At 45.7% G+C, this 22,946-nt stretch overlaps 1 protein-coding gene and 1 long non-coding RNA gene across 5 annotated transcripts in view; both read left to right on the forward strand.

Moving 5' to 3' along the window:
• The first annotated feature begins 1,213 nt into the window (after positions 1-1,213).
• Positions 1,214-22,946, forward strand: part of SCG5 (secretogranin V) — a 56,971-nt gene continuing 35,238 nt past the window's right edge. For 2 of the 4 annotated variants that reach the window (XM_006048188.4, XM_006048189.4), the window contains exons 1-2: positions 1,226-1,381; positions 2,899-3,131. In XM_006048188.4, coding sequence (XP_006048250.1) covers positions 2,906-3,131 — 226 coding nt within the window. In that variant the 5' untranslated portion in view covers positions 1,226-1,381; positions 2,899-2,905. Of the gene's footprint in view, positions 1,382-2,898; positions 3,132-22,946 lie in introns of all 4 variants that reach the window. The other 2 variants (XM_044925238.2, XM_025295964.3) reach the window with 2 other exon arrangements.
• Positions 11,752-12,674, forward strand: LOC123328117. Its single transcript, XR_006542913.1, has 2 exons — positions 11,752-12,060; positions 12,428-12,674. It is a non-coding gene; the product is annotated as an uncharacterized LOC123328117 (long non-coding RNA).

The following is a 22,946-nucleotide window of genomic DNA, read 5'->3' on the forward strand; positions in this document are numbered from 1 at the left end:
TAATATTAATTTGGTTATTATGGGCAACAAACAATACAGTTATGCATAGAACTTAATAGATAGCAACATTCTAAAATCACTAAAAATTTTTGATACAAGATTTTGAAAATCATCAAGCCCAGGATGTACAATGTTTTGTTTTTAGAATATAAAATTTCACATGAAGCATAAACAGTGTAGTTTGGTCAGATTTCCATTCAACACAAAGGCAGTCAATTATAATGGCATTTCTGTTTTTCCAGGCACAAAATGAAGATAATAGTGAAACAGTAAAGTAAAATTTAGAATTGGAAAAAGCCCTCATCATGTGTGAATAATAAATATTAAACTCCAGCATGGTCTTTAAGCCTAGAACCAATGGACAATATATTTGTTATTTTGTACTGTTAGCATCCACTGAAAAAGCTGGAAGCATAACAGCATCCACAGAAGAAAAGGTGCTAGGAAGGAGGTTGGCTTCAAACTAAAAGGTCATGGATGAATTTTGCAGGCCCCCTCTTCATTGTGTAAAATTGCTCTAGATGATAATGGATTTGGGGACAGAACAAGGATACAGAATTCTGGCTTCCAACCTCATCAGGGTATTCACTCTGGGATCTCCAAGTACTTTACTCATTCCCAGTCTTGATGAAAGAAATTGAAATACTTATATTCATCCTATGGTTTTACATTTCAATTCTTGTTGTTTGAAAAGAATAAAAATGGATACATTTTCCAGTGTGCAGAGTATGATTTCTTTTCAAGCAAAAGAAGTCTTACTTGATAGCTGGTGTGGAAGTTTAGAAATAACAATCAGAACTAATAGTCCTAGAGGTTTTCATGTGGTTTTGGTTTATCACTTTAACAGAAATTTAGAGCATCTTGTATTAAATATCTCCAAAGTTTTCCGGCTCAATGAAAAGTCTTCTGAAAGCACTCAATATACCTGATCACTGCCGTCATTAAAGGTTCTTAAGGCCTCAACTTTTGTCTCTCCTGTCAGTGCCCCAGTGCCTGTTTCCTCTTAAAGCTACAAGATGTTTAAAAAGCTGAAAGGTGGCAAAATTAAAGGTGTGCTATTGCAAATGAAGGACAGAAGTGGGGAGGCAATCTAGCACATTGTTTAGATAACTGCTTGAGAAAAGGTTCATTACTTCCGTAGGGGTCGACAGAGGAAGAGGGCGTCGGGGAGATGTGTATGTGGAATGCGTGGCCGGAAGGCCCCCGGCTAGTGGGTCGCCTTCTGGGGAGTCCTGGCCTGGCAGCCTCCACCTGCTGGAGGAGGGACGGGGCGGGGCTAAGAATAGGAGGGAGGTGACGCACGAGCGACCCACATCGCCCCGCTTCTCGCCCGACCCCCACCGAGGCCCAGACCGTGGCAGGCTCCTCCGATTGCAGCTCGGTGAGTCCTTCGCTAATGCCAGCTCAGACCTCCGACTGACGCCCACCGGAGACCGACGGGTTCTTCGCGATCGGGAGTGGGGGAGGGCGTCCTGCTGAAATCCTTGAGCCGGAGGCTGGGGGCAGACAAAGGATGGGTGCGAAAATCGGAGGGTCGGCTCTAAATGAGAGGGAAAGAGTTGGGAGGAAGAAGGTTGGGTAGCTCATCAGATCTGAACGATGTTGGCTGGGGGTGTAAATGAAACAAAGACATCCTGCGTGCAAAGCCGGGGAGGGAAAGACGGAGATGGCCGGAGAGGCGGATCCCTGCCTCTGGCCTTTTGGTCAGATTGCGGGCTCTGCTGTCTCAGCTCTTTGTAGAACAAGGTTTTACATCTGAGAGTGGCTTCTTAAAAGTCTTTCCTTTACAGAAATAGAATTTGGGGGTTATAAATATTTCCGTTTCAGGGGAGAAATGCATGCCGCCACCATCTCCTCTGGCTCCCAGAGAAGGATGCTAGAAGAGGGTTTGCAGGGCCCCTGCCTGAGGTGTCCGCCCTAAGGTCCAGCAGCTGCAGAAGGAATCTATGTGAATATTTGTTCTCTTGTTCTGCAGGCTTCTGGTTGCATAGAAGCCAACGTTCAGGACAGGTTGACTCCCCAGACTTTCACCTTCTCTTTCACTTGTTCTGTTTTCTTTCATCACCTTTGATCCCCCCAGTTCCAACCTCCAAAACAGTGAGGTAATATTGCCAACATAATAACAGCAATCTGGGGGTCTCTGTGCCCGGCACTGTTCTCAGTGCTCTTGCACATGCTCCCACACTTACCCTCACAGTGACCCTAAAAGACAGATGCTTTTCTCGTCCCTTTTTGCAAGAAGGAAGCTGAGGCATTTGCCCACGATCCCCTGCTCTCATTTGGTGCAGCAAGCAGCCCTCATCTTCCTTCCCAGGTTGCAGGGCAGTGTGAGCTGTGTGTATCTTCATCCCCACCCAGGATCTCAAGTGTATCCCATGTTTGCTAAGCTAAGATGGTCTCTTCTACCAGCCCCAAGCTTTCTGTGCTTCTTTACCATGTATGTCTTCTAATGCCTTCCCATGAGCCTTTTCTTCCCCAGGACTAGGAAAGTCAAGATGTCACTCTCCCTGTCCCTTTCTCAAGATGGAAGCAAAGTTTTGTTGTTTGTTTCTGTTTGTTTCAAAGCAGGAGAGAGTGGTGGAGTAGGAATGGTGCAAAACTTCCAGAGAGCTATGACCACAATAAAAAATGACAGAACTGCCATTATAGTCTAGTCTTCCCCAGGATGTGAGGACACAGGGAACTGGCCATCTCGGACAGTTTTGTTTCTTTAACACCTTCTCACAGCTGATGTCCTGGGTAGCGTGGACACGTAAGGCCTAAGCAAACCCTTAAAAATTTTCATTGCAATCTCTCCCTGGGTGATCCTTGAATCACTCCCTGGAGGGAATCACATGGTTGCATCATCACAGTTGACGATTGTGGCCAATCGATCTGTGTGTGGTCTTTTTTCTGCAGGTTAAAAATGGTCTCCAGGATGGTTTCTGCCATGCTGTCTGGCCTGGTGTTATGGCTGACGTTTGGATGGACTCCAACAGCTGCTTATAGCCCAAGGACCCCAGACCGGGTCTCAGAAACAGATATCCAGAGGCTGCTCCATGGCGTGATGGAGCAGCTGGGCATTGCCAGGCCACGGGTAGAGTACCCAGCTCACCAGGCCATGAACCTTGTGGGCCCGCAGAGCATCGAAGGTATTTACTGTGTTCTGCCAGTTAGCAGTTTCGATCATTGCTGTTGTTCAGTTGCTAAGTTGTGTCTGACTGTTTGCAACTCCATGGTCTGTAGCATGCCAGGCTTCCCTGTCCTCCACTATTAGCAGTTTCTATTAGCAGTAAAATAATTAATACATATTGAAGAAACTCTACTTTCTCCCTGTTTTCCCTTTCTTCTTATACTATACAGCATATACATGCAGATACATAAGAATATGTCCTGTGAGAACAGCAACCTTATCTAATTCACAGCTGTAGCCCTAGCATCTAACACAAAGCCTGATACATTAGTATTTATCAAGTGAATGAAGAAACATCTAGTGTTGTCACTAAAAAAAGATTAGAACCCAGATCCCACATCATCTCCCAAACTGATCTCTGGGAAACTGTATCCCCAGCTGCCTACCTCTGAGCCATTACCAGCTGGTATTTGTAAAAGATCTTCAAAATGTAGGACCTAAAGGATCTGACTTGATTCTTAAGGAGGACATCAGATAAACCCAGAAGGAGCCAATGACGTACTGGCATTAAGAGTTTAGGTCAAAAACTTTAAAAATATATCTTAAAGTATAACGAATGTTAATTTAATTGTTTCATGGTGGTAAGACCATTGCCCCCTTGAGTTTTCCTGAGTTTCTGGCAATATACTTTTAATACTTTTGTTAGAAAGTGGTACTTTTTTGCTTAGTGCTTTATTTATAGAGAATTGGAGTCTAGGTCTTGAGCAGCTTTTAAGAGCAGCTGCCTTATTTCCATGCCTGGCTTTATGGCTCTGATTCTGAATGTTCTCTTTCTCCACTGAGGTGGAGCCCTAAAGCCGGAGCATGGTTGATTTCATTTGAACACAAGAGAACACAAATGCACAGGAGTGGGTCTGAAGAAAACATGTGAATTCTTTCTTTGAGTCTTGTCAAAACACACATCCAGCAAATGGTATTTCCTGTGCATCAATTTTGTATAATTTTGCCTAAGTCTATAAATTCTTACAACAGCTATCTGCCTTGGGAGTCCAGAGAATGCCATGGATATTGTTGACACATGATTCTCATTTCTGTCATGTTACCCATAGCTCTAAACCACTGAGTAAAACTAACTCCGTGGGATTGTTGTCTATGTGGCTAACATTTGATTTCAGGAGTGGATTAACGTAGATGACTTGAATCAATATTTGGCAAAACTAATACAGTTATGTAAAGTTTAAAAATAAAATTAAAAAAAAAAAAGCATGCCAGCCTAGCACAGGGCTTGAGGTGGAACAAATCAGACAGAGCTTCACACCACCCCTTCTGGGCTGAATCTAAATCCTGCCCAGCACCCACTGCCACCTCTGGCTTCAAACACACCTACCCATTTCAGACCAGCTCTTTCAAGACAGTGAATATCTGCCCCTTTAACCGTAAGTGCTGTTTAGTCACCCAGCTGTTGTCATGGAGATGGTTTCCCAGGTTTCCGTTAATCCTGGAAGCGAGAAACCGCAAATCCCTGGACATCAGCAGCCTGCGTTTATCCAGAGCCTCCTTACCTGCACTCAGTAGCCAGCTGTTTGGCACCTGCTCTGTGCCCGCCACCGTGCAGGAGGCTCTGAGACAGCTCTGTTCTAGAGGATTCTTGTCTGGGAGTAGGGGCGAGGTGAGGTGATTACAGTGTGTCAGGGCCAGTGTTTTGACAGATATGCAGGCAAGGTGCTACCATGGAAGTGAAGAACAAAGTGTAGTTTATTCTGCTTGGTGTAAATGGAGGTGGTGGCTTTAAAGAAATGCTTCTTTGAAGAAGCAATGTTTGAACTGGGTTTTGAAGTTTGAATAGGAATTCATCAGGGAATGGCAAGTGAAAGGGCATGGAGATGTGAAAGTGTGGCTTAGAACAATTCACAATCAGAAACTGTTTTTATTACCCTTGGGATAATGTGATGTTATGAGCTTCCTGGGTGGTGCCAGTGGTAAAGAACCCACCTGGTGCAAGGGATGTAAGAGATGTGGGTTCCATCTCTAGGTTGGGAAGATCCTCTGGAGGAGGGCATGGCAACCCTCTCAGTACTCTTGCCTGGAGAATCCCAAGGACAGAGAAGCCTGGTGGGCTATAGTCCACAGGGTCACACAGCGTCGAACCTGAATGAAGCGCCTTAGCATGCGTGCTGTGTGATGTCATAGCCATGTTGCATCTCTTCTAACAGTGTCTGTGGACGGTATGAATATCAGCTTGTGTTCTAGATTTCTGTTACTGTGTAAAAATTATCAGACATTTAGCAGCTTAATACAATACTTGCTTGTTACGTCAGAGTTTCCTTTCGTCAGGAGTTGGGCATGGGTTAGCAGGGCCCTCGGCTCGGAGTCTCATCAGGCTGAAATCTCAGTGTTGACAGGAGATGCAGTGCTGGCTGGAGCTTGGGGTTCTCCTCCAAACTCATCTAGGTTGTTGGCAGAATTCAATTTTTTGCTCTTTTGGGACCAAGGTCCCTTTCTCTGGTTGGCTGTCATTGGGGTCCCTCAGGTTGGTTGTAAGCCTCTTGCAACTTGGCAGCTTACTTTCTCAAAGCCAGAGGGAGAATGTCCCTTTAGTCTGCTAATCGTCATACAGTATAATTATAGGAGTGATGGTCCATTTATCTTTGTCATTAAGTGATAGTCCACTAGGTTCCCAGGTCCCGCCCACACTTGAAGGATTCATGCAGGGCATGTGCACCAGTAGGTGGGAATCTTGGGGGAGCGGGGCGGTCATCACAGAATTCTGCCTATTACAGCTTGAATGCAAACTAACGGAGAAAATAATCCAAAGACTTTAGAGGGAAGAGGAAACAAACTGACTTTTTACCTGTTGTGGACTTTGGCATTTAAGTTACTGCGTGGTCTAATATTTTCTTATGTGAGTGTATGATTGTTTCAACTCACTTGTTTATTTGAATTGTCTCTGCTCAGATGATCATTCCTGCTAATTCCCAGGGGTCTGACAGATGCATGGGTTATCTTCCATATACTTCAACATTTATTTTAGTATTTTGTTATGAAAGACCAAGTTAGAAAGGTTTTCTGATTTTTATAGGAAGAATACCCAGAATATAAATACAAAAACCTCAAGATGAGAGCAGGGAGGCTGGTGTGGCTGTAGTTTCAAAGTCATCCACTCAGAGAGGCTTGCCCAACTGCCCAGAATAGCTCTCCCCATTCTCTGACATGGTGCCCTTTTGTATTTTTTAAACTCTAACGTTTAAAAAAAAACTTATAATGAATGTTTGTTTCCTTGCTTGTTTATTGTCTGTCTTCCCACTGGAATGTCAGTTCCACAAGGCCGCATCTTTTGTTTACTGCTTTATACCCAGACACATCGTAGGCACTTGGTAAATATTTGAAAAATGAATGTGTATTTGAATAAATATTTAAAAACTCGATATATCTGGCAGTGGGCTGTCTGGGTGGCTCAGAGGGTAAAGAATCCACCTACAACGAAAGAGACATGGTTCAATCCCTGGGTTGGGAAGATCCCCTGGAGAAAGAAATGGCAACCTCCTCCAGTATTCTTGCCTGGAGAATTCCATGGACAGAGGAGCCTGGAGGGCTACAGTCCATGAGGTTGGAAAAGAATTGGATACAACTTTGAACAACAACATATCTGGCAGCAGTAAGCATATGAGTATAGAATTTATATTCTATTTGACATCTGGGTCTCTTGAGACTTCTTCTCCTTAAGCTCAAGGGAAAGGTTCCATTTCTGTTCTCCCTTTTAAAAATCAGGAACTCAGTGATAATGTGCTCGTCAAAAGGTCTGTTTACTTTGACTATGAACGACCACCAGGGTGCAAGTTTCCTACCTTCTGTACAGGGGCGTATTGAGAAATGGAGACTTTTTGCAGTTATGGCACGAAACCAGCAGAGGGCCTACTAGACCTGAAGCATAGAGGATTCCTGAAACCTGGTACCCAGCCACCGGGTTGTTAAGCCAGTCTCCTTGTTGACCTGCTCTAGATGGTCACTGGAGAGGAATCATTTGCCCAAAACATCAAGAGGTTGGGGGTTATTTTTCACTTCTCTGTAGGTACCTTAATCATGACTTGGTAAGGAATATCTTTCAAATGTGTAAATTAGTAACCCAAAGCAAAACAAAAATACAGAGTAAAGACAAACAGGCACCAACGTATTGTTTTATAGAGAAGAAAACACGCTTTAATGGAAAGGAAAACCTGAGTTGAGTCTTTTTTTTTTGGATGATAGTTTATTTTTCCAGAGGCTCCAGCCTACTCACATGCGAAAAGTGGGTGCTGTTAGTAACTGAATCAGGCCAGCCTTTTCTCACTTTGTGGAGTATCAGGAGCACAGCTGCAGTCTTTACTGGCCTTCCCTGATGTTATTGCGGATGATTCACCCAGTTAGCAGTACAGCTCAGCAGTGCTACTGTGCACCTTGCATCTCAGCAGTGTCCCCAAGCTCAAATCGGCTCATTGGTCAAAATGACATAGATAAGTGGCTACTGTTGTTATATTTTCCCCAGAAACAAGGAAAGCCACCAGCTGTCCAAGAGGCTAGTTCAGAGAGCCATTAGCTATGAGGTAGAGATGCTTGGGAGTCAGAAGTGGCTCTGCCAGCAGACACTAATGTTAGCTTTTGATGAATCCAATCAGAAAATGTGCTTCCATTTTCAGGATAGCAGCTTCAGGTAGAAAGGGGTCTGCTCAATGCCACGGGTTCATTTCCCCCTCCCCTCCTAGACCACCTGATAACACCAGATATCAAACCACTGAGGGATTTATATATATTGGCACTTAATGGATCCCAAATAAATTTAAACTAATATTGCCAAACATAAAAATACCAAAATTCCTTTTTATAACGCTAAATTTGGGGCTTTAATTTTTTTTTACTTTAAAGAGAACAAAAATTGTTTACTTAATAAATGTCAGGTAGAGAAAGAATCTGTAAGATAAGGTTTATTTAAAGGGGTGGATCCTAAGGAGCCTCTATTTCGTCAACCTCTGGCCTCGTAAAGGAACCGCAGTGCCTCCATTTGAGCACAAGGGGGCACCAGTTGCCTCCTACTTGAAGGCTGATGGTGGTTTAGTTGCTAAAGCATGTCTGACTCTTGAGACCTCAAGGACTATAGCCCGCAAGGTTCCTCTGTCCATGGGATTTCCCAGGCAAGAATACTGGAATGGGTTGCCATTTCCTTCTCCAGGGGATGTTCCTGACCCAGGGATCAAACCCTAATCTCCTGCATTGGTGTGGTCTCCTGCATTGTAGGCGGATTTTTTACCCACTGAGCCACTAAAGATGTACGTTGGAGAGAAGAGTCTTAAACATTGATCAGCTGACCTGAGCCTCTCAATTTCAGGTTAGCCTCTGTCTGCAGTTGGAGGAAGGGGTGGGGGCTGAGACAGATATCTTGACTAAAATCTGTTTCTAGGTTATCCTCATTCTGGGGGAGCCAGTGAGAGCAATGGGCTTGAAGGGTTGTCTTTGAGTGCAGCAGGGCCTCCAGTTTGGCTCATGTCCTTTGGAGTTCTGTTGCACTCACCCTAAATTCAAATCCTTAATATTTCCCTGGATGATTTTCAGTTTTTTGTCTTAGGCAATGACACCGATAGTGATAAGAAATTGAAAAGGAATAAGGAAAAAGGAAATTTGTTTTTTTTTTCTGGTGGTAGGGGAATAAGGAGATAAAAATGACGACTTATTTTACTGTCGCTTTTAAGGTGTCCTGGGACATCCAGGTGTAGGTGTCCAGATGGCACTTAGATGTATAGGACACAGGAGAGCTCTTTGGGTGAAGGAAGGGGTTTGAGAGCCCTTGTCATATTAGTGGTAGCTGATGTCATAGAAATGGATGAAGTTTCCTGGTCAAGTATTAATTAAGACGAGCAGACACCTGAGAAAAAGCCTCGAACACTCCATTTATAGGGTCAGGTAGAAGAATCTGCAAAGGAAACCCAGAAAGATTGGGCATTAAGGAGAACCAGACAGGTGCAGTGTAAACAAAGAATGAGAGTTTCAGGAAGGGGCCGTGGTCACTTTGTCAAGATTAGCAGAGAGTTTGTATGAAATCAGGACCACTGGTGCAGAGTGTACCCTGAGTGTAACCGCCCTGAAGTTCCTGGGACTTTGGGTGGAACAGGTTCTGCAGAATAGTGGGGGCCAGAAACCACAGTGTGGGAAACAGAAGACACGGTATAGAAGCTGTTCCCGAATGTCGGGCTGTGGGACATTCCCGAATGTCGGGCTATGGGGGAAGACTGTGAAACGGTTGTGGAAGGATGAGGGGGTTGGTGATGGAGAGATGAGGAAGGTTTTTGTGTAGGTTGTTTTAGAGACTTGAACTTGTTAAAGTGCTAATTGGCAAGAGCTGATGGAAAGAGGGGCTTCCCTGGTGGCTCAGACAGTAAAGAATCTGCCTACAATGCAGGAGACACAGGTTTGATCCCTGGGTTGGGAAGATCCCCTGGAGAAGGAACTGGCAGCCCACTCCAGTATTCTTGCCTGGAGAATGCCTTGGGCAGAGGAGCCTGGTGGGCTACAGTCCATGAGGTTGCAAAGGAGTCAAACATGGCTGAGCAACTGAGCATGCATGCACACATGATGGAGAGAGAGTTAACGTTACAGGATGAAGGGCAGATGACTGATGGGTAAATGTGCCTGAGGATATGAGAGGAGATGAAACCAAGAGCTCAGGTGGAGGCCAGGGTTTAGGTCTTTCCACAACTGGGAAAAAAGGGAAGAGGCAGAAGTGTGTCGGGATGCAGTGAAGTTCATGATTTGTTGTTGTTATTGTTGTTCAGTCACCAAGTTGCGTCTGACTCTGCAACCCCATGGACCGCAGCATGCCAGGCTTTCCTGCCCCTCACCATATCCCGGAGTTTGCCCAAGTTCTTGTCCATGGAATCAGTGATGCCATCCAACTATCTCATCCTCTGTCTCCCTCTTCTCCTTCTCCCTTCAATCTTTCCCAGCATCAAGGTCTTTGCTAATGAGCCGGCTGTTCATGCTCACCCCCCACAATCACTACCTTAATTCAGTTAAGGAGGGCAGGTATTCTTTGCCACACTGTACAGAGGTGGAAGGAAAAGTTCAGAGAAGTGACTTCTCTAGGGGTGCAGTTCGTATTTGAACGTGGTTCAAACACACTAGACCCTGGTGTACCCCTCTTCTATTCTGGTCTGCTGTGCACAGCATGCTACTTCTTAGGCTAGTTGATTAATGGTATGGTAGAGCACAGGCTTGATCTTGGGCCAAACTAGGAAACAGATTTATCTTTAGGGATGATCCTTGTTCCTGGGCTCATTGTTGACCTTTCTTTGAATTTGCTGCTCCATATAGACTGCCTGTGAAGTGGCATTTATGATAAAGGGCTGCTTCCCTTCCCCGCCAAACTATGAGATCTGCAGGAGCAGACTCAGGGTCTGACCTGCTTTTTCTGTATGCAGGGCCTAGACGGGGCTGGGCATGTAATAGATGCTCACGAAACGTTTTTTGAAAGAACCTCTCACAGTATGCATCCTAGAAACATTGACCTCTGAGATGTCAGCAGGTGAAAGTGGTATTATTTTAGCTCAGATCATCTAGCCTGTAAGTATATTTTGAGCATTTAACCCTGACAATCCAATACTCACTGGCTTTCCTCCTACCTGGTTATTTAGGATCTCAGCTCCTCAAAGTATCTTAAATACATGCATGATCCAGAACACAGAGGACTGGTCCCTACCCTGGGGCACTTACCCATGTTCCCCTCTTTCCTCTCCTTGTCCCCTTCAGCTGGGCACCACCTCATCCTCCAGACTCCAGTTGAGCAGTTGCAGCCTCAGGGAGTCTGTCATAAAGTGTTGGTTGGCGAGGATAGGAGGAGACCCCTCTGAATACCTTGTGTCCCTAAACCCTAGAGAGGTTTAGGAAAACAGAGCTTTACATTTTATTTCTCACTGTTCCCAACAACACCCTACCCCACCCCCCCACCCCCCCTCCCCACCACTGTGCTCTCCATAGATTCACAGGAGAGGTCGAACAGGGAGACACACCTAACTGGGCCTCAGGCACCAAAGGGGTGAAGGTGGAAGGGGCTTCCCTGACAGCTAAGTTGGTAAAGAATCTGCCTGCATGCAGGAGACCCCGGTTTAATTCCCAGGTTGGGAAGATCTGCTGGAGAAGGGATAGCCCCATTTCCCTCCACACCCCCACTGCCCATGAAGGCAGAGCTTATCCCTGCCTCTGGTTGGCCAGCCAGACTCCTTCTTCCTTTAGTTTGAGCTTTTCCCCAGGAGGTATCTCATTCCTGGTGCACACAGGCTTCTGGCAGGTGTCCTCCCAGACACGCTGTCCCATCTGAAGCCTAGAGCAGGTTCAAGCTGGGACCTCAACCTCGTCCCACATCACCTGAGACTCGCCATGTGGAGAGAGGGTGTGGCAACGGCAGCTGCTGAGTCACTGCAGGGCGTGATGTCCACAGATAATGGGAAAAGTGGATCACACACATATGGGAAATGGGAAAATGGTAACCAAATCTTACATAATACTCTGTGGTTTGCAAAAAATCCTTTCCTGAGCCCTGTCTCATTTGATATAACCTTTCTAACCATTAAAAAAAAAAAGTGGATGTTGCCTACACCGCTTGAGCTTTTCAATTTAGCTGGCAAGCCAGCTGTGTTAGGTTTGACTGCATTTCTCCAGCCAGCTGTCTTCCATCCCCATCGACTTGGCTAATCCTGTGATATTTAGCTGAGAAGCTGTAATGATGCTGGGAGTGGTGGTAAACCACAGGCGAATTGGGGCAGATGGTGTTCCCAGGATAGGAAGCTTCAGAAAGCAAATTGTCTGACAAAACTGCCCTCTTGGAACAAATTTGTGCAAATACCTTGGGCACCGTGGTCATAAAGAAAGCTATGGAAACCGGCTGGGAGGGTTTAGCAGATCCCAGCATGGCACTACAGTTAAAAGTAAGCGTGACTTTCACGCATTGCAGGCCGTGGGATTGGAGTAGCAGAAGGGGCACGTGGTCTGGATGGTGGGGGACGTGGTCACCGTGGAGCCAAGCAGGAAGAACAGTGAGGATCGAAGCCCAGGGGTTTGGGTCCTGGCTCAGACCAGCTGCGTGGCACTAAGTCAGTCCCTTAAGCTCTATGAAGCTTAGTTTCCCAGTCTGAAGACGGAGGTGAGCTACCCAGACCATCTCTCGGGGTTGATATAGTAGTCATGTTAAATCAGGTATATAAAAGTGTTTGGGGCACTATGAAGCTTTACTCATAATGGGAAGTACCACTGTCATGGCCCTTACTGCTTTCATTCAACCATATGTATTTCCAGGTGTAAATGGCTCCAGGGCTGGAAGATGGTATGTCTGCAGTGGTATCCTGTGTTTCCTGTTCCCCATGTCCTTGACTTGGCCTGGGGAAAACTGCCTACAATAGTTAGACTTGGAGGAACCAGTTGACCTCTGGCCTTATGAGCTACTATGCCGCCTGTTAGTGTTACCTTAGGAGTTAGGGTCTGTGTCTGCAGTGAGGATGGATGGTTTCTGAAAACCAGTAAAGAGTAACTTTTCCATACTCAACAGTGCTCCGTTCTGCTTCTTTTCTGGGTGGCTATATAAGTCTTGTGTTTGGCTGTGACGTGGGTTATAGAAGCATCTTAAAAGTCAGGAAGACTGGCTGTTTAGTCAACTGCCAAGCCAACAGCATGCCCATGTGCATGTAGGAGACGCTGATGTGATGGTGTGCACATGGATTGGAAAGCGTGTTCTCAGTGGCTTGAGAGGAGGCTGTCTACATGTCCATGTTTCCATGGTAGTGACTGGCAGGCCGTGATCAGTACGCTTCCCCTGAACCATGCATTCTATCAAAATACCATTTAACATATTTCCATTTTTATTAACTTTCTAAGTAATTATTGAGTGCCTACACATTCCAGGCTTCCCAGGTGGTGCTAGTGGTAAAGAACCTGCATGCCAATACAGGAGACAAAGGAGACGAGTGCTCGATCCCTGGCTCGGGAAGATGCCCTGGAGGAGAGCATGGCAACCCACTCCAGTATTCTTGCCAGGAGAATCCCATGGACAGAGGAACCTGGCAGGCTGCAGTCCATGGGGTTGCAGAGTTGGACACAATTGAAGTGACTGAAGTGACTGAGCAAGCTATGTTACCACGTGCCAGGAACTGTGGCCTGGACATTTGCAAACCAACCAACATACATCTAATGTATTTACAAAGGATCTTTGTGAACTAGTTAAGAGTCAGCCATTATCTTCTAACCTATTAGTAAAGGTTAAACTCTGACCTGAGGGACTGAGGTGTTTTCCCGAGAACCGGGGCTGCGGCAGGACTAGACAGGCTTTCCCCTCACTTTCGCATCCCTGGATGCATTTTCCATCGGCGCTTCAGTCTCAAGGCCTCCAGAGGAATGCGTGTGTGATGAGTCGCTTCAGTCGTGTATGTCTCTTAGCAACCCTGTGGACTGTAGCCCGCCAAGCTCCTCTGTCCATGGGCTTCTCCAGGCAAGAATGCTGAAGTGGGTTGTCATTTCTACTTCAGGGGATCTTCCTGACACGGATATAGAACCCACGTCTCTTACGTCTTCTGCATTGGCAGGCAGGTTCTTTAACACTGGCACCACCTAGAAAGCCCTCCTGAAGGATAAGAATCAGAGAACACAGGCAAGACCAGGAATGATGAGCTGTGTTTTCACACACCTGCTAGCTCCAGTGGGGTCGGCGGGCTAAACACAAGCTGATTTCCAAGGAGCTGCTGGTTAGTGGCTGGGCCGTGTTCTCTTATTGTAACCAGAAGCCCTTGTTTAAGCAGCTTGACGTCTAGGTGAGGAAAAGGGATGTAAAAATGGAAATGCACGCTTTCCACAGGCTGGGATAGAAGCTGGGAGTCCAGGATATAGTTCTCATAGTCACCATGACAGGAACTCTGTGGGGAGTAAGGTGATGTGCCCGCAGCCTGCCCCCCACCAGTTGAAAAGATGTAGCAGGCCAGTTGAACTTGAGCTGGGCTTCCTTGAGGAGGGAGCTTGTGGATCAGGGGGACTCAGGTTCAGGAAGGAAGAAGTAGGAGGAAATAGACTTTTTTTATCTAGATTGTGTTGAGTGCAGGATGGTTGGGGGTGGGGAGGAGGTGGCAGGAAGTCTGGACACTTTTAAAGTTGTCACTGAATTTCTCTCTTTAAGGGGATCTGGGGGGACTTAACCTGGCGGTCCAGTGGTTAAGACTGTGTTTCCACTGCAGGGGGCATGAGTTTGAGCCCTGTTTGGGGAACTAAGATCCCACATGCCAAGCAGTACAGCCAAATAAAGAAATAAAAGCTCTTAAAAAAAAAAGATTTATACAAAGAATGTTGCAAGCACCTCTGGGGACAGGGACACGTGGTCTGTGAGGCTCAGGGCCCTGAACTCCCCCAGGGAAGGACCTGCCTCCCCAGCCCGTCCCCTTGTCTGCAGAGTGTCCAGTGAGCTCTGTCTGCTGGCAGATAGGTCACCCAAGTCTGGAGGTGCCCTGGAGGCAGCAGTGGGCTGGTGGTACCGGGTGGGACGTGGGGTGGGTACTGCTTTATGTTTTGGTCAAATACATGCACACTAGGCACAGCACCGTTGGAATCTCAGGGGCTGGAGGTGGGTGTCGCTTCAGTCACTCAGCGCATGTGGATGTCAGAGAATAGAGGGAGCCTGCCTCCCACCACGCTCAGCATGGGCGGATGATCTACCTGCATACCCGCTCATTCCTCTAGTGGCTTCACTGTCCTGGGTAGTTCTTCCCTTGGACACCCTAGATTGTAAGCCCCCAGGGGAGCAGACACTGACCCTTCCCAGCACTTCAGAGGACACGGATGCCCTGTGGGAGGTGACACTGTGCAGTGGGAAGAGAGCTTTGGCGTGGCATCTGGCCTGAGCAAGGCAGAGTGATGCTCCGCCAGGGCCCGTAATGACTGTGGTGATGGGCCCTTCCCCTGGGGCTCCCCGGCAGGCTCAGGACGCCACTGGCCCTCTCCCATGGAGGCCTGTCAGAGTTTATCTTTGCACGAGACATTGTGGCCGAGGAGACAGTCAGTCCAGGAGACTGGCTGGCCCTGCAGAGGCCCAGGGGACCTTTCTGGTACCATCCTCCCGGTCCAAGGACTCAGCAGGCCTGTTGTCAACAAGCCCGGCCCAGTCTGGATGAGATGCGGGTGACTAACGTTTTCCTCCCGGGCAGCAGGAGTGGACCGGCCGGCTGGGAGGAGTCCCTTTGTTGTAAACTACCAGAGACGCCCGTCTCCCGAGCTGAACCAGTGGGTGTCTTGCTTTCTTCTTCTTTTTTCTTAATCCTTCAGCAGATGATGGGAGGGGTCATCTGTTGAGTTTGTCCAGACTCTGAATAGCCCTTGGTCACTGGAGTGTGCAAAAATATGGCAACAATGCAGGTGCTCTTGTCTGAAAATGTTTCCGAAAGGATGGGAACAAGAGCAGTTCTTCTGACAGTAAATGATGCATTATGCTAATATCAGAAGGACTTTTTTTTTTTCTCCCCACATGTGTGGTCAGTGAAGAGAATTTTGGCAGTTGGTTCTCATTGAACCAGGTCTGTATACAGCACTCTGGAGCCCGGTCATCGCCTCTAGCTTTTTTTACAGGCAGGGTTGCAGTGCCTAGGGGTCTGGGCTGTGACGGCAGGATGTGCCTGCAGCAGGCAGGGAGTGGTCAGCCCACTCGCAGCTCTCCAGATCCAGGCCTTGAGCAGAGTGAGCAGTTGATACCCACACAGCTGTCTTTGCAGCCTGCCCGCCCACCCAGGCTTCCCGACCCTGCTTCAGGGCATTCATTTGTGGTTAATGATGAGTCAAATCTCATCCCTTACCCCCAGTTACAGCACCGAGGAGAGCACATGGTGACCATCAGCCTCGCTCCAATCTAAGCAGAGGAGCTGAGAAGCAACTAGTGGGATACATAATAGTGTTCTTTCTTTAGATGTGTTAGGGGAAGAGAACTAAGATTTATTTTGTATCTACTATGTGCCAGACACTATATATATATGTGGTGGTGGTGGTGATTTAATCACTAAGTTGTATCCAACTCTTGCAACACCATGGACTGCAGCCCACCAGGCTCCTCTGACCCTGGGATTTCCTAGGCAAGAATATTGGAGTGGGTTGCCATTTCCTTCTCCAGGGGATCTTTCCAACCCAGGGATCAAACCTAAGCCTCCTGCATTGCTGGTGGGTCTCCTGCATTGCAGGTAGATATACATATGTGTGTGTGTGTGTAGTGTATATATGTATATGTGTGTATTTTTGTCCTCAGAAATCCTATGCGATGCTTTCCTCTTGCAAGGACAAGTTGAGGTGTAGAGTCAGTGAGTAATTAATCGGGCAGGACTGACTAGCTAAGGGGGATATGGGTCTAGATTCAAATTATGTGAGTTTGACTCTAGAGCAGGGTTTCATTCTCAGGACCTGTGATATTGGCCAGAGACTCCTCTTGTTGTGGGGCGCCTCTAGATGCTGGCAGAACGCCCTTGCTTGTAACAACCAGAAATGTCACCTGTGGATCATATCGCCCCCTATGGAGAACCAGTTTTCTGTAGGCTTTATTATTCCTGCCACAGCACATTTCAAAAGGATATTTGGGGGTACCTTGGTGGCTCAGAGGTTAAAGCGTATGCCTGCAATGCGGGAGACCTGGGTTCGATCCCTGGGTCGGGAAGATCCCCCGGAGAAGGAAATGGTAACCCACTCCAGTATTCTTGCCTGGAGAATCCCATGGATGGAGGAGCCTGGTGGGCTACAGTCCACAGGGTAGCAAAGAGTCGGACATGACTGAGCGACTTCACTTTCACTTAAAGACTCTCTAGATGGTATGGACTAATTATTTATATTAATTTTTATTATAAAAGTAATAAAGGTCATTGTGGATGATTTGGAAAATCATATATAATTGCATAGATTTCTATGAAAAGAAAAATTAGGTCAAACTCCATGCATATTTTTAGGCTCCATTTCCTACATAGTATCAGATTGATTTCTGTAAATGTTCGACTAATAAGGTTGTTCTCTCTCTCTCTGTTTGTGGGAATCTTATTTCACTTGTTAACCATGAGTATTACCTTACAAATCCTTGAATTTAACAGGCACAAAAGACGTCTCTTTGTTTCAGTTTGTATTTATTTGATGACAAACAAAACTGACCATCTTTCTATTATACAGCTATTTGCTTTTCTTATTCTCTGAAACATTTGTTAATAAGATGTGTTGTTGTTTAGTAGATCTAGTTGTGTCTACCCACTTTCAGAGTTTGCCTTCTTCACAGCACAGGCCCATAACTGAAGTTCCTTACGCTTTTTAGCACTAATTGAGGGATTGGACTCTGGGAAAGGATTGGGAGAAGAGAGGAAGGGAATGCTTGTGTATAAATAATTGATTACCTAAATTATAATGAATCGAACCCTGAAGCTGGAAGCAGAAAAGAGGAGAGAATGGCTTATGCCTGAGGTCCTCAGACTCTGTGAGAGAGGAATGCCCAAGTACCTGGTCAGAGAGTTCCTGTGATGGCCACCAGGTGGTGCTATCGGCCTGGGACGATTTTGGTGTCTGGTAGGGGAGGGAGCACACAGTCGGACACGACTGAAGCAACTTAGCAGCAGCAGCACAGGGGATTGAGGTGATAAGGAGGCTGAGTGTCCAACACAGAGGCTTGTTGGGTGTTTGGAGTTAACCTGCCAGTGATCACAAGTTGGCCTGGTGTGTGTATGTGTTTTTATATGTGTGTACAGAAAAGGAAGGGAAGGTTAGGACTGGTTATTATTATTTATTGAGAGGTAATTCATATACCATAAAATTCACCCATCTACAGCATACACTTTGATGGTTTTCAGCATATTCTCATCACCATAATCAACTTTAGAACATTTTTATCACCCCTAGAAGAAACCCCCTTCCCCTTAGCTATCACTCCCCTCCGTCTCTGCCCCCTACCCCCTCCGTTCACTTAGTATTCCCCTTTCCCAGTCCCTGGCAACCACTAATCTACTTTCTGTCTGTCTGGATTTGTGTACTCTGGACACTTCATGTAACAGGATTGTACACGGGTGTTCTCTTGTGAAAGAGTTATTCTCTGGCTGTTACTACTTGTCCCAGCCAACACTACCCCAGTTGACTTTGTAGCAAGAGGCATCAGAGTAGCTGGATAGACTATTTCAAGTGCTGTGGCATTTCCAGGCCTATTAGGATAGAGAAAACGACAGACAACAGCAAGATTCTCATTTGATAGATAAACAGAATCACCTGGGAAGCTTATGGAACTAAAGATTCCTGGCTCCCAATCTCTCCAGAGGGCTTCCCACGTGGTGCAGTGGGAAAGAATCCACCTGCCAATGCAGGAGATGGGGTTCAATCCCTGAATCAGGAAGATCCACTAGAGAAGGAAAATGGCAACCCACTCCAGTATTCTTGCCTGGGAAATCCCATGGACAGAGGAGCCCGGTGGACTACAGTCCATGGGGTCGCAAGAGTTGGACACAACTTAGCAACTAACCAACAACTTCTCCAGGAATTTATATTTGGTAGTTCTGGGGAGTTGAGGCTGCTGAGGATTTTTTTTTTTTTTTTGGTGCCCCAGGTGATTCCAATGATTGTCTAGCTGTCGGCAGTGGGCAGTCAAGTAGTGGAGAAAAAGAAACCTGGTTTGGAATATGGAGGCATGAGACCAAAATGACCTTTTCCTGCAGACCATCTCTTTCAGCTGCAGCTTCAAATCCAGCACCTCTCGTGGGAAGGGAGCTGCACGCTTATGGTCGCCACAACCGCATGCTACAAGGCTGGTTCATGTCAGAGCGTCATCTTTGACTCGGCATGACAAGAGTGCATTTTTGAAGGCCATCAAAAACAATGACATCAGCCTTATTTAAATACTGCTCGGCTGGCAAATAGCTTTAATGGGGTATAGCAGAAAGAACACTGAATTAGAAGCCAGAAACTTGCCAGAATTCTCCACTGAATACTCCCTGGAGCTGTTGTGAGCATCTGGTGAGAGTGGGTGAGAGGTGTGGCCCCTGGCTTAGATTAGGGAAGCGCATGAGACGGGGCTTCAGAGAGCATCTTGTCCACCTGTCTTGTTTCATGGTAGAGAACACTGTGGTCCTGAAGCTCCTTGCAGAGGTGACGGACGTACCAGCTGCAGCAGTGCAGCCAGGAGTGGAGCTGAGGGCCAGGGTCCTCTGCCACCTTCTTTCCCCACTGCGTCTCACTTCACATCTCTCTCTTTGGGGATCTGAGGAATCCTATTGAGTCACCTGTCATTTCCAGAAGTGAGGAAACCCAGGCGTAATTTGTCCAGGGTTCCGGGGCTAAATGATTTATATTTGCCTTGGATAAGTAGGAGTTAAAATAATGGCAGATGAAAACTTCACGATGGCATTCATGGATGGCTTTTAAGAACAAGCCCAGAACAGATCCAAGCTTTGTGAGGCCTGAAGCTTATGTAATTTGGAAACCCTCTTGAAGACAAATAATACCAAATTGCAAAATTAGGTCCAGGGCCTTGGAAGCAGTCTATGCAAACGAAAGACGTTGAATCTTCAGCTTCATTCACTTCATTGTCAGTTCACCTCTAGGGACAGTTATAGCAAGATCCCTGGTCATGTGTGTCCTGCTAGAATTTTTTTATTTGTATAATAACACATATCCTGCTTCGAACCACTTAGTTACACCAGTCTCACAAAATGGAGGCCATTCTATCAACAAATATGTCTTGAGTAGCTGCTGTACATAAAGAATACTGAAGGGCGCGAATTCCCTGGTTGCCTAGTGGTTGGGATTCTGGGCTTTTACTGCTGTGGCCTGGGTTCAATCCCTGGTCAGGGAAATGAGATCCTACAAGCTGTGTGGCCAAATTTAAAAAAAAAAAAAAAGAATACTGAAGGGGACAGAGGCTACAGTAAGGAGTAAGTACAGTAAGTAACGGGAACTTCCCTGGTGGCTCAGACGGTAAAGCGTCTACTTGCAATGCAGGAGACCTGGGTTCAATCCCTGGGTCAGGAAGATCCCCTGGAGAAGGAAATGGCAACCCATTCCAGTACTCTTGCCTGGAAAATCCCATGGATGGAGAAGCCTAGTAGGCTACAGCGTGTGGGGTCGCAAAGAGTCAGACACGACTGAGTGACTTCACTTCACTTCACTTCACAGTAAGTAAGGAGTAAGTACAGTAAGGAGACCACAGTCTCAGGATATGCAGTTCCAAAGTATATAATAATAAATCCCGAGACCACTCTTTCTTCCCAACCGTGGGCTGGGCCAGGGATGGATGCCTAAGGGATCTCAGCCTCTATTTGTGTCTCCAATTTTAGTCTCAGAGAGCCTTCTTCCTTTCATAGTCATTCCTCTCCCTCCATTATATGGGGAATGGACATCAATATGAGTGAAACTCTTGGGGTTTTTGAATGAAAACCTTTTCATGATTTAAATGACATCTCTGTGGTTGGGCACCCCTTCCCAAGCCACTGCAAAGTCCCTTAAATCTAAAAGTATTGTCTTCAAATGAATTAAAAGTACATTCATCCATCAGGGTCCTCTTTCCCTAAAACGTGCCTGATGCCATTGAGATTGTTAGAATAACATGAGTATCCTGAAAAATCTCTGTGAAGATTCTCAGGATATTTATTTCCACTTTGGTAAGAAGTGCATGCATGCTAAGTCACTTCAGTCCTGTCTGACTCTGTGTGACCCTATGGGTGGTAGCCTGCCAGGCTTCTCTGCTCATGGGATTCTTCAAGCAAGAATACTGGAGTGGTTTGTTATGCCCTCCTCAGTATCTCTTATGTCTCCTGCATTGGCAGATGGGTTCTTTACCTCTAGTGCCACCTGGGAAGCCCTTTGGTAAGACATCTGTACTCAATTCTGTTTATTTAATTGATCATATCAGCATTAACTCCTGTATTTTTTTAAAGGTGTGGGTTTTGCCACTTTCTGAGAGAAAGAACATGGTGATAGAGATAAGTCTGGGTCAAGAGGGGGCCTAGGTCAGTGGAGGGTGTTTTGTGATGTTTGTTTTATTTCATTTTTTAATTGTTACCCTTAGTTTTATTGATTTCCCTGGAGAAATGGGGAGTCAGAGATGTGAGTCCCTTTAGGTAAAAATCAAGCACTGTTCACATCTTAGTGAATTTCCCTTTCTATTGGTGGGAGGAATGGCTGAGTCCTTGGTGTCACCTAAAGCTCGCTGTGATTCTCGTGGCAGTTTTATTATTAAAAAAAAAAAAGCCTTCTGGAACGTTAAAGCATGAAGGGACATTAAAACCTTGGGAGGAGTTACAACATTTTGAAGTGCAGGGTGGAAGGTTCTGAGCCCCTGGGTTGAGGAATGGCTGGATCCTTCTGGTGTCATAAGCAATCCCATCACTCTTGGGACCCTCCCTGTTTTGAATCATGGATTTCAAACATCCTCAAAAGCTCTTCTCTGGTAATTCCAAAACTCTTAACAAATCAATCCTAAGAAAAAATAAACAAATATGCAGAGGAGCAGAAGGATATTTAGGATATGGTTCTAATTAAAATTTTTAAGTTTTCCTTCTCAAAATCTTGTATAAGCCATTAAATATGAAAAAAACAAACCCCAGAATAGGAAAGCAGTCAAAGCCATTACCATTAGAGATTTTGAATTTTATAACACACGAATAGTTTATTTGTTTTTCTTCTTATTAACACCAAGAGAATCAAATCAAGGCTGTAACTTTAAAATACTGAATGGCCGTCTATTGAATTGGGCATACATAGGGACACAGCACAGAAGGTGAAACTCCATCCTCCATCAGCATAGGAAACAGCGAGCCTGCTTGCTGTCAGATGGCTTCTAGTACAGGCACTACAAAAGAAACGCGTCTTGTGGGCCCTCTCAAACTGCCCGAGGTAGGTTGGAGCCATCTGGATGTTTTCCTGCAGTTCCCTTGTGACGACCGAGTCTGCCAGTTACCTCTGCTGCTGTTCTGTTGGGCTTTTGGCTGTTTCTCTGTTTGGCGACACCTGAAGCCAAGGGGAAAGACACGAGCGTTTATTAAGTCCTATGTTTGTACCTGTTAATCGTCTTAATGAAGCATTACTATCACCCCGTTTTACAGCAAAGGAAAATGAATATTTTAAAAGGTAAAGCTATCTTGTCCAGGATCACATAAGTTTTAAAGTATGGCGTGCATGCATTATAAAATGACAACCACTTAACATTTGCCGGGATCCTGCAAAAACTTTACAAGGTCTATTTTATTTTTATATTTTTTTACTTTATTATTTTATTTTACTACTTTTAAAAAATATGTTTAATTTTAAAGTTTTTTATTATTTTCATTTATTCATTTATGTTATTTATGCATTTCATTATCCTATTATCTTATTTTTTAAACTTTTTATTTTGTATTGGGGTGTAGCTGATTAGCAATGTTATGACAGTTTCAGGTATACAGCAAAGAGACTCAGCCACACACACACATGTATCCATTCTCCCCTCAACTCCCCTCCCATCCAGGCTGCCACATAACATTGAGCAGAGCTCAATTCTAAATATAACGATGTGTACATGTCCATCCCAAACTCCATAACTATCCCTTCCCCCCATCCTTTTTTATTTTATCCTCATACCAACCTCTTAAAATCAACATAATTTGTATCCACATTTTATAGATGAAGTCATACAGTAGTATGATGGAACCAAGATTCAAACTCAGGTAGGCAGACTGCAGGGCCCCTACTTTTGCACAGCATACCTCACCTCCTCTAACTTGAGCTGTCCACGTAGACCCCAGCCACGGGTGGCTGCCACACACTTGATGGATGCCTGGTTTGAATTGCGATGTACTCTAAATATAAG

Source organism: Bubalus bubalis, chromosome 11, assembly GCF_019923935.1.
Source record: "Bubalus bubalis isolate 160015118507 breed Murrah chromosome 11, NDDB_SH_1, whole genome shotgun sequence".
NCBI classification, from domain to species: domain Eukaryota; kingdom Metazoa; phylum Chordata; class Mammalia; order Artiodactyla; family Bovidae; genus Bubalus; species Bubalus bubalis.